This window comes from Exophiala spinifera (genome assembly GCF_000836115.1).
Source record: "Exophiala spinifera strain CBS 89968 unplaced genomic scaffold supercont1.8, whole genome shotgun sequence".
In the NCBI taxonomy this organism is placed as follows: Eukaryota; Fungi; Ascomycota; class Eurotiomycetes; order Chaetothyriales; family Herpotrichiellaceae; genus Exophiala; species Exophiala spinifera.
In genome coordinates, this window is record NW_015622520.1 from 782301 (window position 1) to 800509 (window position 18209).

Consider the following 18209-nt stretch of genomic DNA (forward strand, 5'->3'; position numbering starts at 1 on the left):
CTACTCTAACCCTGAATTGGGGGGGGGGGGGGGGGGGGGGGGGAATAGCTGAACCAAAATAATTCAAGACCACATATGGTCCTCCTGTGGCTTCTTCTGACCTTTTGAGACGAAGCCTTGTAATAATACGGAGAGTGTGGATCTAGGTATTGCCTTGCAAGTAAGTATGTTCCAAAAGAAGAAAATCCTGAAATATGAAGAGCTTCTCAGACAGGAGACTCGGCAGATAGTATCCGGGGCTTTGGCCATAGTCCACCGTCGTGCTGTTCTATCTGTGTCGACGACCTCTAGCGGCGATATGGCTTTCACGGCCGAATTCTTGCGTTACTCGATAAGCGGTCTTGACATGTTTGGTCCATGCCCGGTCCATGCCCTCACGACGAGGCACATATTTTTGGCCCCCAAGCACCAGATATTTCCCACAATGCGCGAAGAGGATCAGGGTTGGAATGATGGGACTTAATGGGATTTGTAGTCTGGGGTTTGAAATTTCTTTACGACCGCTGCGGAACTGAGAAACATACCACAGAATAGATGTTCATATTGTTACTCCCAGAAACTCGGAAGCTTTGGACTACCTGAGGCATCCTCTTCTGGGAACCCCCCTTTTTCCAACAAGAACAACTGGGGTTCTCAATCTACGCTGACCGGCCAAAAGCAGTCGTCAGGCACACCTTCATCCCGCCTGGCGTTTTGTGGTTGAAGAACTTGTCATAAGCATCCGAGACATTCTCGAGGTCGTCTGGGCGGGGAGAGGAAGACATTAGTTTTCATGATATCAACTGGACTCATCATAGTTTGGGAACAAAAAGCAGACTCAAACCTACCTTCGTGCGTAAAAATGAACGACGGGTCGTACTTGCCGTCGACGACGATGTCGAGAAGGAATGGGAAATACTAAAAGACGCACACATAACGGTTAGCGCCGTCTGTTGATTTTGTGTTTTGTGGGGGGGGGGGGGGGGGGGGGGGGCGAGAATGGGAGCAGTTGTGCTCTCTTTTCTCTTCACATCCCCATTTTGTGCCGTAGGAAATGCGGGTCCCCCGGGGGAAGGGGACGAGAGCATTTTACCTTTTCCGCATAGAGCTGGCCACCGCGGACGGTGATGGCCTTTTCCATCATCATTCCAATGGGGAAGTTGTTGGTGGTGTAGAAAAAGTCGCCGATCAGAGCGACATTGCCGCCTTTGCGAGTCGCCTTGATGACGGCGCTGGCCGTGTCGGAGCTGTCGCCCTCGACGCCCAGCGCCCTCATGGTGGCGTGGGCGGCCGAGTTGGTGCTCCTGAAGCCGCTCGCTTCGATGCCGCGGTCCAAGCCGTGCGGCTCCACGGACAAGATGTAGTCGGCCGGGTTCGAGTGTTCGTTGACGTTGACCGGGATCATGCCGTACGACTTTGCGATTTCGAGTCGCCTCGCGTCCTTGTCGACCGCGTAGACCTTGCTGGCACCGCGCAACTTTGCCAACCGCTGGATCGAGAGGCCGACGGCGCCGCAGCCCCAGACGCCCACGACGTCGCCCTCGCCCACCTCGGCCAGCTCGCAGCCGTGCCACGCGGTCGGGGTGACATCGGCGAGAGCGACCAGCTTCTTGGCCGCGACGTCCTTCGGGGCCTTGACGCAGGTGAGGTCCGCGTTCGGGACCCGGCAGAACTCGGCCTGGTCGCCGGGGTATCCGCCGGTGATCTTGGAATAGCCAAAGATGCCCGACAGGCGGTGCCCGTACATCTGCTCCAACTCCTGGGAAGGGTTCGTCTTGTCGCAGAGGGAGAACTCCTTGCGCTTGCAGTAGAAGCACTCGCCGCACGCGATGACGGGCAAGATGACCACGCGGTCTCCCACGTTGAGTTTTTTGACTTCGGGTCCGACTTCGTCGACGATGCCGATGGCCTCGTGGCCCATGATCATCCCCTTCTCCATCACCTTGTTCAGATCGCCATTGTACATGTGCAGGTCCGAGCCGCAGATGGTGCAGTGCGTGACGCGCACGATCGCGTCCTTGGGCGCCGTAATTGTGGGCTTGGGCACCTCGCCCAGCTCGATCGACTTTGTGCCCATCCAGAGGGCCGCTTTCATCTTCTCACTGGGATGCGGCTTGTACGCCGTGGTGTACACTGGTCTTTTTGAGCGCCTCCACGTTAGACTTGGGTAGATATAAAGATATTGAAGACAAGAAGACTTACCCCCCAACTTCTGCCATCTTTTGAATCTCGATCGAGCAGCGTGTTTCTTTTCTCTAGATCGATCGAGCGGAGTTTCGATCGTATGCCGGGTCTGAGCAAGCTTGACGATCTGTGGTTTCGCCGACTGCCATGCGAATATATATACACAGAGACGTACGCCGTATGCCCAACGGATAATCGACACCGGACCCACCTTGCTTCTGAGTCCTGACTTCATTGCGTTACAGCTGCTCGTATGTCCGGATATCTTGCATTAGCTACGGGAAGGGGATCTCAGAGTTCACCATCGAATCAATGCCTGTGCCCCAGATGTCGAAGCTGATGTGAATCCGGTCGATGCTCAAGCTTGTCATGATTAACACATGCCAAGAACTTGTCCCAGCCGGCTTTCTTACGGCCCTGTTGATCTTACGTTCATCCTCGGCGGGTGAAGAGGTCATACTGCATATAATCCGGGGATTCGCATCCGGCAGAAAGTTTGGACCTATCCTGGCTTATTCCTGAGAGTCGAAATCGTTGAAAGTATGAAAAAGGGGTTGGCAAGCCAACGTGAAGAGGAAGCGCTAACTCGTGCCGACGTCTGTGGGCCCCGCGGGAATCTGAAGTCGATGTATCTCCCAGTTGGTGCTGCTTGTAGAGTTCATAGTACTGCCCTCGTACTCATGACTGTGATCTCTAACTCCGAAAACCTCAAAACACGTCATTCTCGGTCATTCTGTGAGGGGGCTGCTGAAATGAGGGCCAAATCTGCTTCTGAGTTGTTCGACGTGGATTAGACAGATGCCTCCCTGATTAGGCCTAGTAGAACGGGGGACAGGAAAGGCGCCTCCTCCGGCCAGTTTCCATTTTGACATGCTGAACATCAATCGCTCATACTTGTAACAAACGCTACACAATGCTAATCTTCATGTTACTATGCATCGTGGCCGGTTTCGTTGATTTCAATAACCAGCTTTCCAGAGCGTTGTGGTCAATTTCGGCCAGCCAGGAGGCCGTTTCAGTCCTTGCCCTCTCTGCGATCTCTTCATACCAATCCTTATCCGTCATCAGCTTCGTCACCGCCTCTTTCCAGGGCTCAATGTCTTGCTCCGGAATGGCGTATCCTCCTTCTGCACTTCTCTCACCTGTGAGAGAATTGACGGGTATAATGACTGGAATACCAAGTTTGGCTTCGGGAATAGCCCCTGCGTCGGAAGAGATCACAGGAATGCCCCTTAGTTGTGCTTCCACCACCACTATACCCCAGGCTTCGAGCCATAGAGATGGTACAAGGAGCAGCTTGATTTCAGACCACACTTTCTCCATGTCACTTGCGGTTTGGCGAAGGCTGAAGTTGAGATTTCTTTAGCAAAGGCATCTCTCTCGTCACGAAAATCAAGGAAGACTTACTCAATGTTTGGCACTTCTCGCAGCTCTGCCTCCACCTGTGGGTTGATGCCCCAGCTAGACAACGCCACGAACTTGAACTCCGGGCATCTTTTGGCCAAGTCGCGGAATATTGAACTGCCCTTCACCGGACAAGGGTTTACAAACCCGATCGCGGTTTTGTCCCAGTTCTCTCTCCTGGTTGGTAACGCATGGGTTTTGCTGTCAAGATATGTCCACGGATGATGAATGTGGAACGTGCTTTCGATTTGACCGTGTTTCTGTGCGTAGTTTCTGATGCATTCGGATACTGCCCAAATAGCATCAACTCCTCGCATTAACTTATGTTCGCCAGTGGAGTATGACGCGCCCGGGATGCCACCGGCGAAAGGCCCAAAAGGAAGCTGCTCAGCCGTATGCACGATCAAATTTCGGGATACGTCGCGAAGGGATGGTATTATTGATGTTGCCTTCAGCATCAACCCGTCGTTGAATATGACATGTGTCGGTTCGAAGCGGTAAATGTGCATGTCCAAGAAGTGAAGAAACACCTGAACTTGGACGCTTGCTTGATTTTCCTGTGCGTTTGTCAGATTCGGTACTCTGTATCACACCCAAACATGGTACCTCGATGAATCTAGCGGTGTCGCGAGCCAAAACATTGTCAGGGAGAGCTTTCATGAAATCGGAAGCATTGAACGCAACGTTCCTGACTCCATCACTGGTGGTGAATGTGTAGGTCCTTATGAGAACTTCGGTACTGTCATCCGCTGGCATCGATATCACTCGGGTTTCAAAGTCTGGCTCCAGGCCGGCTGCAGCCATTTCGGCATAGTAGGAGTCGATGTCGCTATCCCAAACATAGCATAGTTGAGCTACCGCATGTTTTCGATGAGCCAGATACTTCAACAATGACAGGTTTGATTTATAGCCGCCTGACGAGCTTGAGAGGCCTTTCGCCGTTTGGAAGAGGAAGACACGCATGATGATTTTGAAATGGTGAGTTCGATGATGGTCTGAATCCGTGGAAAGCCAACAAAGGGGATCTCTGCATATTTATGCTCTTACTCGCACCAGTGTGATCGGACCATTCGCGAAGTCAAACACCTCATTTGAAGGCTAGGTGATAACTCGTACCAGCCAGGTATCACTCCGGGACAGAAAGCCTAATGACAGAGGCCGAATATCGAGGAAACTCCTAGCACCCGGGGAATTCATTCCGGCTCCATTCCATGGATTCCGTACCAATGGCCATTCATCCAAGAAGACCCTTTGACTCCGTTCCAATCGCCATTCATCCTGATGGGAACAGTAGCAACCAAGGACAGACCAACCTCAGTCCCGCGACTTCGTCGAGAGACTGTATCAAGAGCCTTGTCGGTGAATTGTCATCTGGAACGTAGCGAAGTAGAGAGTGGGCCCCTACCCATCGCCACAACAGACTCTGTGTTCTTAGCAACATCAGCATCATGCTGTCCACTTTAACTTCACACAATGCCCCTTCTCCAAGACTCAGATTGGTGTATTGTGTGAACATCGCTTTTGAAGCAAGAACAGCTCGTCCGTCTGGTAGGAGGCTAGCTAGTGAGTTTGGCCCACGATTTCATGTTGTAGTCAGTGGCGAGACCCAGCCTCGACTCTGGTACTTCTGCTCAGTTGGTCGTTACAATGACCTAGGGTACTATGTCATCGAATGGCAATGACGGGTAAGCCAGCCAGTGCAGCCACTGTGTCATGCCTTGTCAAGTCTTTAGAATCGTCGGGATGCGACATCCGTACATCAACCTGGTACTGTCAGGGACAAGCAATCTGTGATGATATGATATCCAGTCAACTTTCACATCTATGTATACCATCATAATTGAAATATACCCACAGAGTTCCGACCCGCGGCAGGAAGACGCCCGCCTTCCTACCCTTGTGATACTCGGAGGTACCAACTAAGTACGAATACAGCAATGAATGAATGGCCTGAACTTGTCCTCGTGGCGTTGGAGCATTACATAGCTGGTGGCAAGCTCGGTATGGGCGTGTAATCACTGCCAGGGCAGTCACTATAGCCTATGACCTTGCCTGCATCTGCGTAAGCCCCACGCTTACTTCGACTCGGTTTACCAACAGGGCTGGCCTTTCCAAGCAATATATCTCACTGTGAAAGATGGATAGGAACAAGCATGGCTCTCGTAGAGAGACGTCGGGCGGATGGCAGGATTGGACACGTATTGGGGCTCAAATATGACGAAGTGACAGATCTGCCCATCATAACTGGGAGGTCGATTCCTTTCTATCGTAGAGCATAAGGAGTGAAACATTTGCGTCCGATTGAGGCTCTCCTCGTGGACAGGGTTAGGCTAAGGCGTTTGACTGAATTGTCTCGACCAAGCGCAGTCCCGGATAGAGTATGATTTTGATATCTGCGTGACTTCAAGACCGGAGAAAGGAGTGACTGGAACAAGTCCAGCAGAACAAAGGCTCAAGTTGTGATAGGAGTCATAGAACCCTATTTGACGGAGCCTTCCTCAGCTTAGCCATCCAAAAGCATAGCATACCCGAATTGCTGCAATGGTACTGACATGTTACAAATACAATATCGGATTTTGCAGCTATGGCATTGACAAGATATAAACGGTACTATGAAAAGTTCACAAAATACCCCCCTCATTCCCAACGGACCCAGTCTCCTATCGCAGGGTACTGTTGACCTTGCCTCAGATGTGATCATTGCCAACCCGGAGACAGGTCTAGAGAAAATCTCCCGACGCGAAGCTGCTCAATTTGGGAGTGCCTGGGGTCGGTGGTGGGGAGAACCTTGTCTGCACATAGGTCTTCAATATTCCATACTTCTTCTTATCGAAGGCCTCATACAGGCCGCTGAACTCCTCAATCGAAAACCTATGGGTTAGGACAATAGTAGGGTCAAATTCGCCGCTCTCAATCTTCTTCAGCAACTGGTGCCAGTACTTTTGCACAGGAGCTTGGCCGCAGCCACGGTACGTGATGCCCTTCTCCATCAAGGCTCCGATGAGGAACTGGTTCGTCATTGCGGCGTAATCTGCCACAATCGAGACCGTGCCAAATTTTCGACATGCACGGATAGTCTCGTTCGCTATCTCGCTGCTGTCTGTTTCCAAGCCTACAAGGCGCTCAGCGCTCTGCAACAGCGTCTTGGTGTACCGGAAGGCGGCGGCATCGATGCAGCAATTCACGCCTTGGGGCTCGAGTTTATAGATCTCGGCGACAACGTCCTTGACCTTCGAGAAGTCGATAGTGTCGCAGCCAAGATCCCGGGCGAGAGCAAGGCGCTCTGGCACCTGGTCGATGGCGATCACGCGTCTCGCTCCCTCAAGCTTGCTCCATTTGCACGCAAGCATGCCGACAGGCCCGAGACCCCAGACCGCAACGCTCTTGCCTTTTGAGACCTCGGCGCAGACGGTGGCATGATAGGAGGTCGGGACGATGTCGCTCAGATACAACGCTTTCTCATTTGGGACATGGTCGGGGATCTTGAGAAGATTGTTGGTCGCAAATGGTACCCGAACATACTCGGCCTGGCCGCCAGGAAAGCCGCCAGCGAAGAAGGAGTAGCCGAATAATCCAGCAAATGGTTTTCCATAGAGCTTTTCTTGCAAAGCAGACGAGTTCGTGCGATCGCACATACTGCTAAGGCCTTCTTTACAGAACTCACACTCGCCACAACTGGGTTTGTCCATTGTTAGCCCTGGCATGATATGCAAAATGGAGGGACGCTCGAGACATACGCAATCTGGAAACTGGCAACGACTCGGTCGCCTACTTTGAGGCCTTTGACTGCGGGCCCGACCTCGTCGATTATGCCCATAAACTCATGTCCCAAGATCTCACCTTTCTGCAGCTGCATAATCTCTTTGTGGTACAGATGCAGATCACTACCGCAGACTGTCGTACCGGTGACTTTCACGACGGCATCGGCAGGCTCGGTTATGGTGGGCGCCGGGACTTCTTCAACTCGGACATCCCTGTCGCCGTACCAACGCAGTGCAAGCATGGTCTCATTGGGACGAGTTTTGTACTGGTTGGTGGTAGCCGTCGGTCTGTCCCCGATTGCTTGTTCTGCCTTGTTGGCAGCGACGGTATTCATGATGGCTAGTGGTGCAAATCTCTTTTTCTGTCGAAAGAAGAATGAATTAGACTGTCGGACAAGCTTTGAGACGGCAGCAATGAAGCCAGGGAGGAGTTCTCGCACTTTATACAGCGAGGCATCCACTGTCTCACAGCAGATCTCAACCATTCTGACGGGTGAGATTCCCGAATACGAAGTACAAAATCAGCTGCTGTTCTGCCTGAGTCATTCTTCGACGGGAACTCCCCATCTCACTGCACACACCACAATAGGGCCATGGGGTCTCCTGTAGCTGCGATATCAAGCGGCAGACCCGGCCCTGATGACACCGCAGCACAGAGTTATGTTGCCGGTGACCAGGTTCATAGTTCCACACTGACGAAGAAATTAACAAAGAATGATATAACCACTCGTTGTTGACGGGAAGCGCAGACTCGACGTGGCCTCATAGTGACGCGACACAGCAGTTGAGGGGAGTTGGTTTCCGGTCCCAGCAGGACATGTTCTTGCAGTATGTTGCGGGGCAATAAAATCACTCTCAGCGCGGTGCTTCTGATCTTTGCAAGAAAAGGGCAGCGTTCACGAGAAACCAGGTGATCATAACTGATGCCGCGAGTCTGTCACAGTGGAGTCGGGGAGTCACCAGCCTTGCCGTTTCCGGCACCGGCATTCTGGTTCCGGACGCCTGGGATTAGTTCATCCAAGCCAGATCAACAGGGAACTATCCCTGCGTCCAGCTCGACGGAAATAAGTCAGGGCGCTCGGCGTATCAGAGTGGAGAGAGCCTCTTTTCGTCTGGAGGATGCAGTAACCGGGATGGAGCCACTCCAAGCGAAAAATGGAAGACATCAAGGCTCGGTTACCTGAACCTATCCAAGGAATCAAGCTACTCCATGACAGTCCCCTGGACGACGCGAGCATCGTCTGCTGATCGAGATCTCACTATCTACATAACACTGTTGTTCCACACTCTTTGAAATAGCTGTTGACGGAAACAAGCGTCGTGGGGTCCACTCAATCATGGACACTTCCGAGTACATGAACGCGTTGAAAGGACACAGAGCCACCGCCGCTTCCCCGCACTCATTTTCTGATTGCCTGTCAGTCGTGAGGACCGAGTCCTCTCAGCAACCTTCGACGATCTATCTTCCCTGGGACGTTCCACAGGCAGGCACCACGTCCAGATCAGCAAGCTGTCCCCCAGCGATCCCAGCTTAAATGGCTGTAGACTTAGAAGTACAATAATACACCAGAGAGCGAAATACATTCTGCCTAAAACAAACTTCACCACACGACCAGGGACTGTTTAAAAGTACCTAGGCACGTATCTAGGTAGGTAGGTAGGTAGGTAGGTATCCGGACCTAGTATCTGATATATGGCTCTGCCCGTGAGTTTAAAGCGGCGGCCGTCGGCTCCAGTTGAAGCATAGTGGCATTATCTGTACCTGGCAAATCCTCGGGCATCGCATCTCGCCTGCACATTTTCTCAAACTGCGGCCACAGCAGAACATTCGACGGCACATCCATGACCTAAATAAGCCGCCCACGCTCACTGGCATGAAAGGATGGCTGCAGGTCTTTGCACGGCGAAGAGCTGCATTGTTGGCTCCTTCTGCCCCAGTATGGTCGTCGAAGACTAAATACCCGTCGCTGCGATCATTCTCCGCCTCAACTCCCTTTCGTGCCGGACCGTCTGTACCAGGCGACCTCGAACAAAGAATCGCAGCCATCCCGATCGAGCGATATCGCAATTTCTGCATTGTTGCACATGTTGACCATGGCAAGAGCACGCTCAGCGACCGCCTGCTCGAGCTTACGGGCACGATCGAACCCGGTGCAAACAAGCAAGTCCTGGACAAACTGGATGTTGAGAGAGAGCGTGGCATCACGGTAAAGGCGCAGACATGCTCCATGATCTACAACTACAAAGGATATGATTATCTTCTCCACCTCGTTGATACTCCTGGCCATGTCGATTTCAGGGCCGAAGTCGCCCGTAGCTATGCAAGCTGTGGCGGCGCTCTGTTGCTCGTCGATGCAAGTCAAGGCATTCAAGCCCAGACGGTTGCAAATTTCTACCTGGCGTTCGCTCAGGGTTTGTCTTTGATACCAGTCATCAACAAAGTCGACTTGCCTCATGCCGACCCACCCCGAGCCTTGGAGCAGATGCACGATACCTTTGAATTGGACCCTGATAGTGCCGTCCTCGTGTCTGCAAAGACAGGTTTGAATGTTGAGTCTGTTCTCCCGGCCGTCGTTGAGCAGATACCTGCGTGAGTATATTCAGACAACATATCATTCACTGCTGACTTGAAGCAGGCCAGTCGGCGACCCCAAGAAGCCGCTCAGACTCTATCTAGTCGACTCATGGTATTCGAGCTATAAAGGGGTTGTTCTGTTGGTACGACTGTTTGACGGTGAGCTTCGGGCGGGTGATCAGATTGTCTCGTTCGCCACTGGGAACCGATATACCGTTGGCGAGGTCGGTATCATGTATCCTGATCAGACACCACAGAAAGTACTACGAGCTGGACAAGTTGGTTATGTTTACTTTAATCCTTCGATGAGGAAGAGCAGCGAAGCCAAGATTGGTGATACATATACAAAATTAGGTTTTCAGAAGCAGGTGCAGCCGTTGCCTGGCTTTGAGGAACCCAAGCCCATGGTTTTTGTGGCTGCTTTCCCGGTCGATCAAAGTGAATTTGAGCAGCTTGAGGATAGCATCAATCAGCTTTTGCTAAACGATCGAAGTGTGACCGTACAGAAGGAGTCGTCACAGGCGCTGGGTGCCGGGTTCCGACTAGGGTTTTTGGGCACCTTGCACTGCTCGGTCTTTGAAGATCGTCTGAGACAGGAACACGGAACCAGCATCATCATCACACCACCTACGGTCCCTTTCAAGGTTATATACAACGATGGGAGAGAGGAGATCATCACCAATCCTGCCGAGTTCCCCGACAATGACGAAGCGCGCCGAGGTGTTGCAGAGCTACGAGAACCCTATGTTCTAGCAACTCTCACGTTTCCTGACGAGTATCTTGGGAGAGTCATGGAACTGTGCGAGGCAAACCGTGGTGAGCAGAAGTCTATGGAATATTTTACTTCCTCACAGGTCATCCTGAAGTACGAGATGCCGCTCGCTCAGCTTGTTGACGACTTCTTTGGCAAGCTAAAGTCAAACACGAAGGGATATGCCACACTCGATTACGAGGAAGCTGACTGGCGTGCCAGTAACATTGTCAAGCTCCAACTGTTGGTGAACAAAGAGCCAGTGGATGCCGTGTCCAGGGTTTTGCACCAATCACAAGTACGCTACGTGGGCAAACAATGGGTTGAGAAGTTCAAAGAACACGTCGACCGGCAAATGTTCGAGATCATTATACAAGCTGCTGTTGGGAAACAAATCATTGCCCGGGAAACCATCAAGCCATATCGGAAGGACGTCCTCGCAAAATTACATGCGGCCGATAAAACGAGACGGATGAAATTATTGGAAAAACAAAAAGAAGGTCGCAAGAAGTTGAAAGCTGTGGGTAATGTGGTGATTGAGCACTCGGCGTTTCAAGCATTCCTCGCAAAGTAGGACACCGTCGACGCCAGATAGAATGTACAATACAGGTTATATGGGATAATGCCCGGTCGGGACTCTGGGCTCCCTTGTTTTGAGCTGCCTTGAAGAAATTACTAATAGTGTCTGTCTCATGGACAAGATTGTTGGGTATGATGAATCCTGGAGCTGCAAATTTCTCTGTTTGGCGATTCTTTCGGTGGTATTTTGAGAACAGAAGTTGCTATGTTTGGCTCTTTGTTGCCTTTGCATTCCTCACAATCGGTTTCTGTGACATCGATCTATTTCCAGATGTCGAGCCTTTCTTTGTTCGCTAGCATCGAACTCGAACCCTACTATATTCCTGGTTATATCAGGATGTGCAACATGGGGATGGCGGCTCAAAAAGCATAGAAACATCGCCTCAACGCGAAATGCCGGGTCAGATCAGTAAGGAAAGGCCTGTACTATATTGTGATGGAACGGCTGACTGAACATGTCCAGGTCACCCAAGACGTCCAGTGCCTTTGCAGATCGACGTTCGGAATGAACATGCCCAACCGAGCCAACGCGAATTGACTGGCAGCGACCAGCCAGCGTTCCATGATCAGCCGGTTCGTCAGCCACCACCATACGGATCACATCTCGACACTCCCGCTTCCTCCATCTTCTCGCCTCCGCTGTACTGGCGTTACTTTTCACCCAAAGAACCAATGTCACTAACGTTTGGTATAGAGCTCGAGTATGTCTTTGCGTTCGATCGCAGCCCACGGGTCGGGTTTGAATGGATCGGCGTCGACGGCATAACCGACGAAGAGCTGTTCGAGGAGGAGGAGGAGGATGACCTGGCATTAAGCTATGACGACGAAAGTGAACCAGCCACAGGAGTAAACATGGACGTCGACGTACATCAACCAGTTGTATTTTCCGATCCGCATTCATGTGCACGTATCGGGCAGGCTTCGACTACGATGTTCGTTACTCAGTCTGTTCTGGAACAGGCAGGCTTGGAATGCACTGCCGGCGAGAGAGGTTACGAATCGTGGAACATCCAAGCCGTACGTCGCGTTTTTAAGTTGTTCATGTGGAGTGCTGATTAACTCTGTGACCAGGATGGATCGATCGACGAACCCAAGAACCTATCTAAATATCTGCCCGACAGGCTCGACAGTGATGATGAGTGTGATTGGGTCATGTCTGGACAGGAGCTCGTCTCCCGTGTGTTGGCGGCTCCTGAGGATTTGTCTTTGAACAATTTCACCTCTAGCAATGCGCTGCAAGAGATTGCATGTTTTTTGAAAGCTCTACGTGGCAGACCAAGGGACCCTTTTGGGGTCTTTGTCAATGAGTCCTGTGGATTCCACGTTCACGTTGCCCGCGAGTCTCAAGACATGGACGAAATGATCCCATTGCCAGTGCTTCAGCATCTGGCTTACCTGCTTGTACAATTTGAAGAGCTGATCAACGTCCTGCACCACGAAAGTCGACGCTGTCGCTCCGATTTTGACTCACACTACGTGGAGACGAATCTTATGGGCATCAGGCGCTCGACCCATTGGTGCCGGCGTGTCGAATCGACCGATCTCTCCAAGGCCCAGAAGAAGATTTTCCACAAGGATATGACGCCAGCCGGTCTTGCGAAGCTCATGGACGCCTGCCTGCGACCAAACATGGATGAATCTGGGCATGTGGTGCTTGAAACACGCTACAAGTTCGTCAACTTTGAACCATTGATGTACGAAGGAGGTGCCGCCAGAACCATCGAGTTCCGGCAGCATATCGGCACGCTGGATTTTGACGAGATCGCCCATTGGATCCATTTCATCCTGAGTCTGGTCCGCACGGCGGAACGAATGGCCACGTGGAACGATCGAGTCGGGGTCGGCAGCCCCTGCTCTACCATGTCCAGCTCCAGTCCTCTTCTCGTCTCGTTCCGGAAGAGGCAAGCCAACAAGTACCAGTTGCGATGTGCGAAGCTTCAGGACGAGTTTGAGCGCATGTATGACCTGCTTCAATTCGATGACAATGTTCGTGACTACTGGCGCAGGAGATTCGTCAGGCTGAACCCGGCAGAATGGTTCCGAGTCGAGGTCGACGCCGATGGGATAGAGCACATAATGGATGGAGAAGATCGATGTCCTAGTTGTAATGATTGGTGAGATTTGTTTTGTTTCTGTTTTTGTTTTTGTTTTTGTTTGAAGCTCTCTTCTTTACCTAGGTACCTTGCAGTGTGTCTGTGTCTGTCCATGCCGTACTTGTGCAGTAGCAGTCCCTGCTTGGAACAATTTTAAGCTTATGGAAGTTTGGTGTGTCATTATTGGTGGTTCAGAAATTAAGCTTACAGTTTTAGCTGGTTACACAATAATAGGGCTCACTTTGTACAGTACGAGTCGTAATTTACTCCAGTAGATTGGGGTTTCCCCCTTATTTCCCCAGTTAATTTCGTTCGTAGTTAGTTAATACTTGCTTGTACTAGTTAATACTCCGTAAGCCTAGTACTTATATACATTACTCGTGTCGTATTGTACATACTCGTAGAAATTGCCGCTCGACCGGCCCTTTAGTCCGAGTCACACCGACCGACAAAACATCCCTGCGTGTCACCATCTACCTGATTGAATGGAATGCTCGCAGGCCCTGTTCGATTCGTTCTCGACGTGACAATGCGCTGTACCTGCGTTGATTGATAAATTTTCTCCTTTTTTCTCCATTTCTTGCACTCGCCACTCAGCGCTGACTCGCCGATTCGCTCCCTCACTCCCCCCTTTTTGGTTTTTTGTGAAGTGACTTGCGACACCGACTAATTGACCACCTTTTTTCTTGTATCTTTTGCTCGTTCGTGACAAGTTCCTACCTGTTCCTTTTTTGTTCTCACTTCCTCACACCTTTCACTCCCTCTTTCTACTCGTTCCATAGAGCATAGAACTGGCTAGGCAGCCAGCTAGATAGACCGTTGTCCCTTTCAGTCCCCCGTCTTTGTCGTTCTCATCCTTTGTCCCCTTCTGGGAGACTCAAGCGTTCACCAAAATTGATAGACAAAACGAAACGAACCACGACATATTACGTTCCTGTTGGTCTTTTGAGAGACGTCTCGACGCGACGAAAACATCAGAACTAAAAACAAACAACAACATCACTCTCTCATATACACACATACACACTCACTCACTCGCGCGCAAAGCAAGCATAAGGCACACAAGAAAGTGCTCAATCTCACAACCACCACCACCACCGTTCCATCTTTACTGGCACCCACCCACCCACTCACCATACAAAAAGACGAAGACCCAAGACCCACCAACCAACAGACCAGATGTCTCATTTCACATTGACTACTCTCGTCGCCGCTACGGCCACGGCCCTCGCGCCTTTCGTCATCGTCTACAACTTGCCACCCCGGAACCAGGGCCAGTTGAGGACCACGTCGAGTCTGCCGAAGCCTCGACCCCTCGCCACCCTACGGGAGGTCAAGGACCAGGGAAAGACCGAGTTCAATCTTGTTTAAAGAGAGTGAAAGTGAAAAGTCACACCTTGGGAAACAGAGCGCAGTTAGTTGTGGTCTGATATTGTGATTGCGATACGACGAAAAGAAACACAACACATTGCCTTGCAACGTAACGCAACGTAACGCAACGCAACGCAACGCAACGCAAACATGACGAGCACAACGACAGAAGATGACGGATATGGGAAATCGGGCTGTGACGAAATGAGGTGAGATGAGTTGAGCAGGGGGCCGGCCGATGATACATTTGTTATTTCTGCAGTATCGGACGGAGTATGGGTTTGCTTGCACGATGCAGCGGGAGCAGGAGCAGGGGTGGTACTTGCCACCGGTACCACTACTCCTCCGTAGGGATGGATGAATTAAATTAATTCAATTGACTCGAGCCATTCCCTTGCTGTGCTTTTCCTTGCGGTCTTAACTCTTTCAAGGACAATTAAAAGGAGAGTATGTAAGTTTTTGAAACAGACAATGTTCCTTAGAAAATGTAGGCACCACGAACGATTTGTACCTCAGGTAGGTATGGGAGGGCACCTACTATCTACCTACCTACCTACCTACGTTCCTCCGTACCTACGTCGTCCACCATGTCAGGTACTTGGAGTGTATACAGACACTCGCTGAGTTTCGGCCTATATTGGTAGTTACCTTGAGTTACCCATTCACCATGACGAAAAGAACGCATGTATACGTATGTACTGTACTACCTCAATGTTCACATTATCAAGGCAAACCCCCTTCTATTCCATTGCTGTTACTGACGTTTAGACTCTATCCTCTCTACTTACGAAAAGTACCCACATAGGTCAATATCGTGCCCGAGACTTCAGTACAAGGTTAGTATGTACGAGACAAAGCAACTGACTAACTAGCCAACTGAAAGAATCATCTCCATTCACCTGCGGAGTACAGGCACTTACTTCAAAAGTACAACAAAGGTGCTAAAGTGTTTCCCCCCAATCTCTCACACACACCCCAGCTCCCTTCTTAGGTGCTAGGAAGAGTCTAAATAGTCAACAACAACAAAGTCATTCTTCCCCCCCCCCGGTATAAAAAAGGCATCTCTCATTACTCGCGCGATGTATCGTGGTATCACTTTTACCCCCTTGGCCAAAAAAAGGGAAAAGCACATGACAATGGGATCTAATCGAATGATGATGCCATGATTGCAATGTTACCACCCCCGTCCCCGCCCCCATTGCATGTCCCATAACGCCTCTTCACCTCCCATTTCATGTCGTTTGATATATGAAATCGATATCAAGGCCGTGCCGTCATTAGAATTCAAGGTTCCCCAGCAAACCCCTCAGGGAGGAAAGGCATGGGTACCCACTGTGATATGTACATGGGTGTGATGATGTTTGGCCAGTTAGACGACAACCTGTCGCTGTGCAGTTTCGCTGACCAACAATGGCGCGCATGGAGGGTTGAGTTTGAATGCTTTGTTGGCGCGAGTCTTGGAGATTTCAACGTCGTCATCTTGATCCATTGTACTCTTCGTCGCTACGTTCGGTTTGTTTTGCCAGGGGTTGTTGGTCTCAATATGACTTCGACTTTGAGGCGTTGGCGTAGCGTCCTCGTCGCGAAGACTATCAAGATGGGCAAACGATACCGGTGGAGCTCGCGATTTCATGGCAGAAGACTTTGCGAATCGCGGCGACTCATCACTGACCGATTGATAGACCGAAGGTGTTTCAGCCAGTGGGAGTCCTCCAAACTGGTCACCAAGACAGCGAAGAATCGCAACAAAGTACTGATGCAGATAAGCAAAGATATTCTCGTCTCCAACGATCTCCGCTAAGCTGCGAGGCGAAGCTTGTCCTCCACGACGTGGGTGTCCATCTGGATCGATTGTCCGCGACGTCAGAAACGACGACACGGGTGTATAGTTTCTTGAAGAGTTCGAGTCAGCAAGTCGTGCTTGCTCTTCCACTTTTCGTTGCTGCTCTTCTTGATGTCTTTGCGCCGCGGCTTCAATTCCTTTGGCCATGCTAGCAAATGCCTCCCAAAGCATTGGGCATGCTTGAAATGCGCGGCTCGCGTCTTTCCCGGCGAGAGCGACAAAGGCGTACGCCCGCCGTCTTCCACGCGCCCTCGGGTCCGTTAGTCGGAACACATATGCAATGGTATAGCCTGTGTTTGAGTCGCCAAAGCAGAAAGGTCCGTCCGACATGCCGCGTGGGAGCAGCTCGCAAGATAGTGTACGAATGACAGAGGCGCGTAACTGCGCATAGCTTTCGCGATCGTCGGGGGATTTCGCAGTCAGGTAAGTTAGTGTATGGTCATGGCAGTCGTCGGAATGTGAGTGAGGAATCGATTGCGCCGGAGACTGTGAGGACGCAAAGGACGAATTGTATGATGAGGGTCTAGTGTCATGATAGTCGTTACTTGGTCTTCTCTTTCGCTTTCGAAGACAGACGAATTCCCTCGAGCGAAGAACTGGTGCACTGGCAGGTTTTTTCCCCTCTGAGATCCTGCTACCTGGTGCACCGGCCGGGAGTTTCTCTGCTACAGCTTTGGGCACGCTGAAGCTACAGCTGGCACAGGTGTCGCCTTCGGCTCTTCCATATGGCCACTGAAGGCTACCGTCCCGGTTTTGTCGAAACAAGGGATGTTTCTCGATCGTGGGACTCTCCGGCTCGGTCTCTGAGTCTACGCTGGTCGAAGCGCCAGAGAAGTCGGTTGGTAAGGTCAAGTTGGTCTCAGTTTTTTGGAGGATCGGCGACCGTTGGCCGTTCTGAGTAGATTCAAAGGATGTCTCGTGGACTTGAGTCGTAAGGGAGTCGGAAGAGGAGCAAGCTCGTAGCGATGGCGACGGAGGGAGGCACAAAGCGCATTGTACCGGGAGGACTTGTGTGCAAAGTACTGACTTGGGGCCATGCGCTTCGCAGAAATGCGTGAGGGCGAGCTACAAGGATCTTTGTTAACGTCTGCTGCGATGCAAATGTCATGCGCAATTTCCAGACTCATGTGAAGATGTCATGCGCCAGGTGGCTTGCGCAATCGAACCAGACTGTGGCAAAGGTATATAGGTGCTGACTTACTGTGAAATCCATGTTTTGTCCCCAATCTCTTTATTGGCCTTCTTTCATAGCTTGTGGGCTTGATTGCACATCATTCTCAGGCAGACGCAGCTGGTTGAACCGGAGCCTGCCATGAGTCCTCCTTTCACTGCAAACGCTCAGGAAATACTGGGCTTCTTTCAGGTAAGGTCCCCCACAAAGGTCGGCGGTGGCGCTGGTAAGTATGTGTCGGGAAGGGAGCAGTGGAGGGCACTGTTCGGAGTCTGGTGAAACGAGGTGGAATCAAGGGTTGAACCTGGCTCTGAAGAAAGCAATAGACGCGGCTCTATCCGAGGGAGAAGGGTAGGAGGAAATGCGACAGTGCGCCGAGAGAGGTTGAGTCCGTGCGGCGCGAAGAGAGGCGAAGAGTATTGTACAAGTGAGAGGAGAGTGATTGTCGTGGGAAGACGAGATTAATGGTGAAGGTGAAAGGTGAGGGAGAAAGACAAG

General features: G+C 51.2%; 7 protein-coding genes across 7 annotated transcripts; 3 read left to right on the forward strand and 4 right to left on the reverse strand.

The window, feature by feature from the left end:
* Positions 1–638: 638 nt before the first annotated feature.
* On the reverse strand, positions 639–2198 carry PV08_10300 (uncharacterized protein; the record flags this gene model as incomplete). Its single annotated transcript, XM_016384615.1, has 4 exons — positions 639–742; positions 828–897; positions 1073–2117; positions 2182–2198. The coding sequence occupies 4 exons, from the start codon at positions 2196–2198 to the stop codon at positions 639–641; spliced, it is 1236 nt and encodes a 411-aa protein (XP_016231217.1).
* An 871-nt stretch (positions 2199–3069) lies between these two features.
* Positions 3070–4530, reverse strand: PV08_10301 (uncharacterized protein; the record flags this gene model as incomplete). Its single annotated transcript, XM_016384616.1, has 3 exons — positions 3070–3508; positions 3571–4124; positions 4174–4530. 3 exons carry the CDS (start codon positions 4528–4530, stop codon positions 3070–3072), a joined length of 1350 nt encoding a protein of 449 aa, XP_016231218.1.
* A 1757-nt stretch (positions 4531–6287) lies between these two features.
* Positions 6288–7813, reverse strand: PV08_10302 (uncharacterized protein; the record flags this gene model as incomplete). Its single annotated transcript, XM_016384617.1, has 2 exons — positions 6288–7242; positions 7305–7813. The coding sequence occupies 2 exons, from the start codon at positions 7811–7813 to the stop codon at positions 6288–6290; spliced, it is 1464 nt and encodes a 487-aa protein (XP_016231219.1).
* A 1389-nt stretch (positions 7814–9202) lies between these two features.
* PV08_10303 (translation factor GUF1, mitochondrial) lies at positions 9203–11228 on the forward strand (the record flags this gene model as incomplete). The annotated part of the gene is made up of 2 exons (XM_016384618.1): positions 9203–9918; positions 9965–11228. 2 exons carry the CDS (start codon positions 9203–9205, stop codon positions 11226–11228), a joined length of 1980 nt encoding a protein of 659 aa, XP_016231220.1.
* Positions 11229–11626: 398 nt separating this feature from the next.
* Positions 11627–13351, forward strand: PV08_10304 (uncharacterized protein; the record flags this gene model as incomplete). Its single annotated transcript, XM_016384619.1, has 3 exons — positions 11627–11642; positions 11697–12250; positions 12305–13351. 3 exons carry the CDS (start codon positions 11627–11629, stop codon positions 13349–13351), a joined length of 1617 nt encoding a protein of 538 aa, XP_016231221.1.
* Positions 13352–14505: 1154 nt separating this feature from the next.
* Positions 14506–14697, forward strand: PV08_10305 (uncharacterized protein; the record flags this gene model as incomplete). The annotated part of the gene is made up of 1 exon (XM_016384620.1): positions 14506–14697. One exon carries the CDS (start codon positions 14506–14508, stop codon positions 14695–14697), a length of 192 nt encoding a protein of 63 aa, XP_016231222.1.
* A 1369-nt stretch (positions 14698–16066) lies between these two features.
* Positions 16067–17753, reverse strand: PV08_10306 (uncharacterized protein; the record flags this gene model as incomplete). The annotated part of the gene is made up of 2 exons (XM_016384621.1): positions 16067–17605; positions 17742–17753. 2 exons carry the CDS (start codon positions 17751–17753, stop codon positions 16067–16069), a joined length of 1551 nt encoding a protein of 516 aa, XP_016231223.1.
* Between the last annotated feature and the right edge of the window lie 456 nt (positions 17754–18209).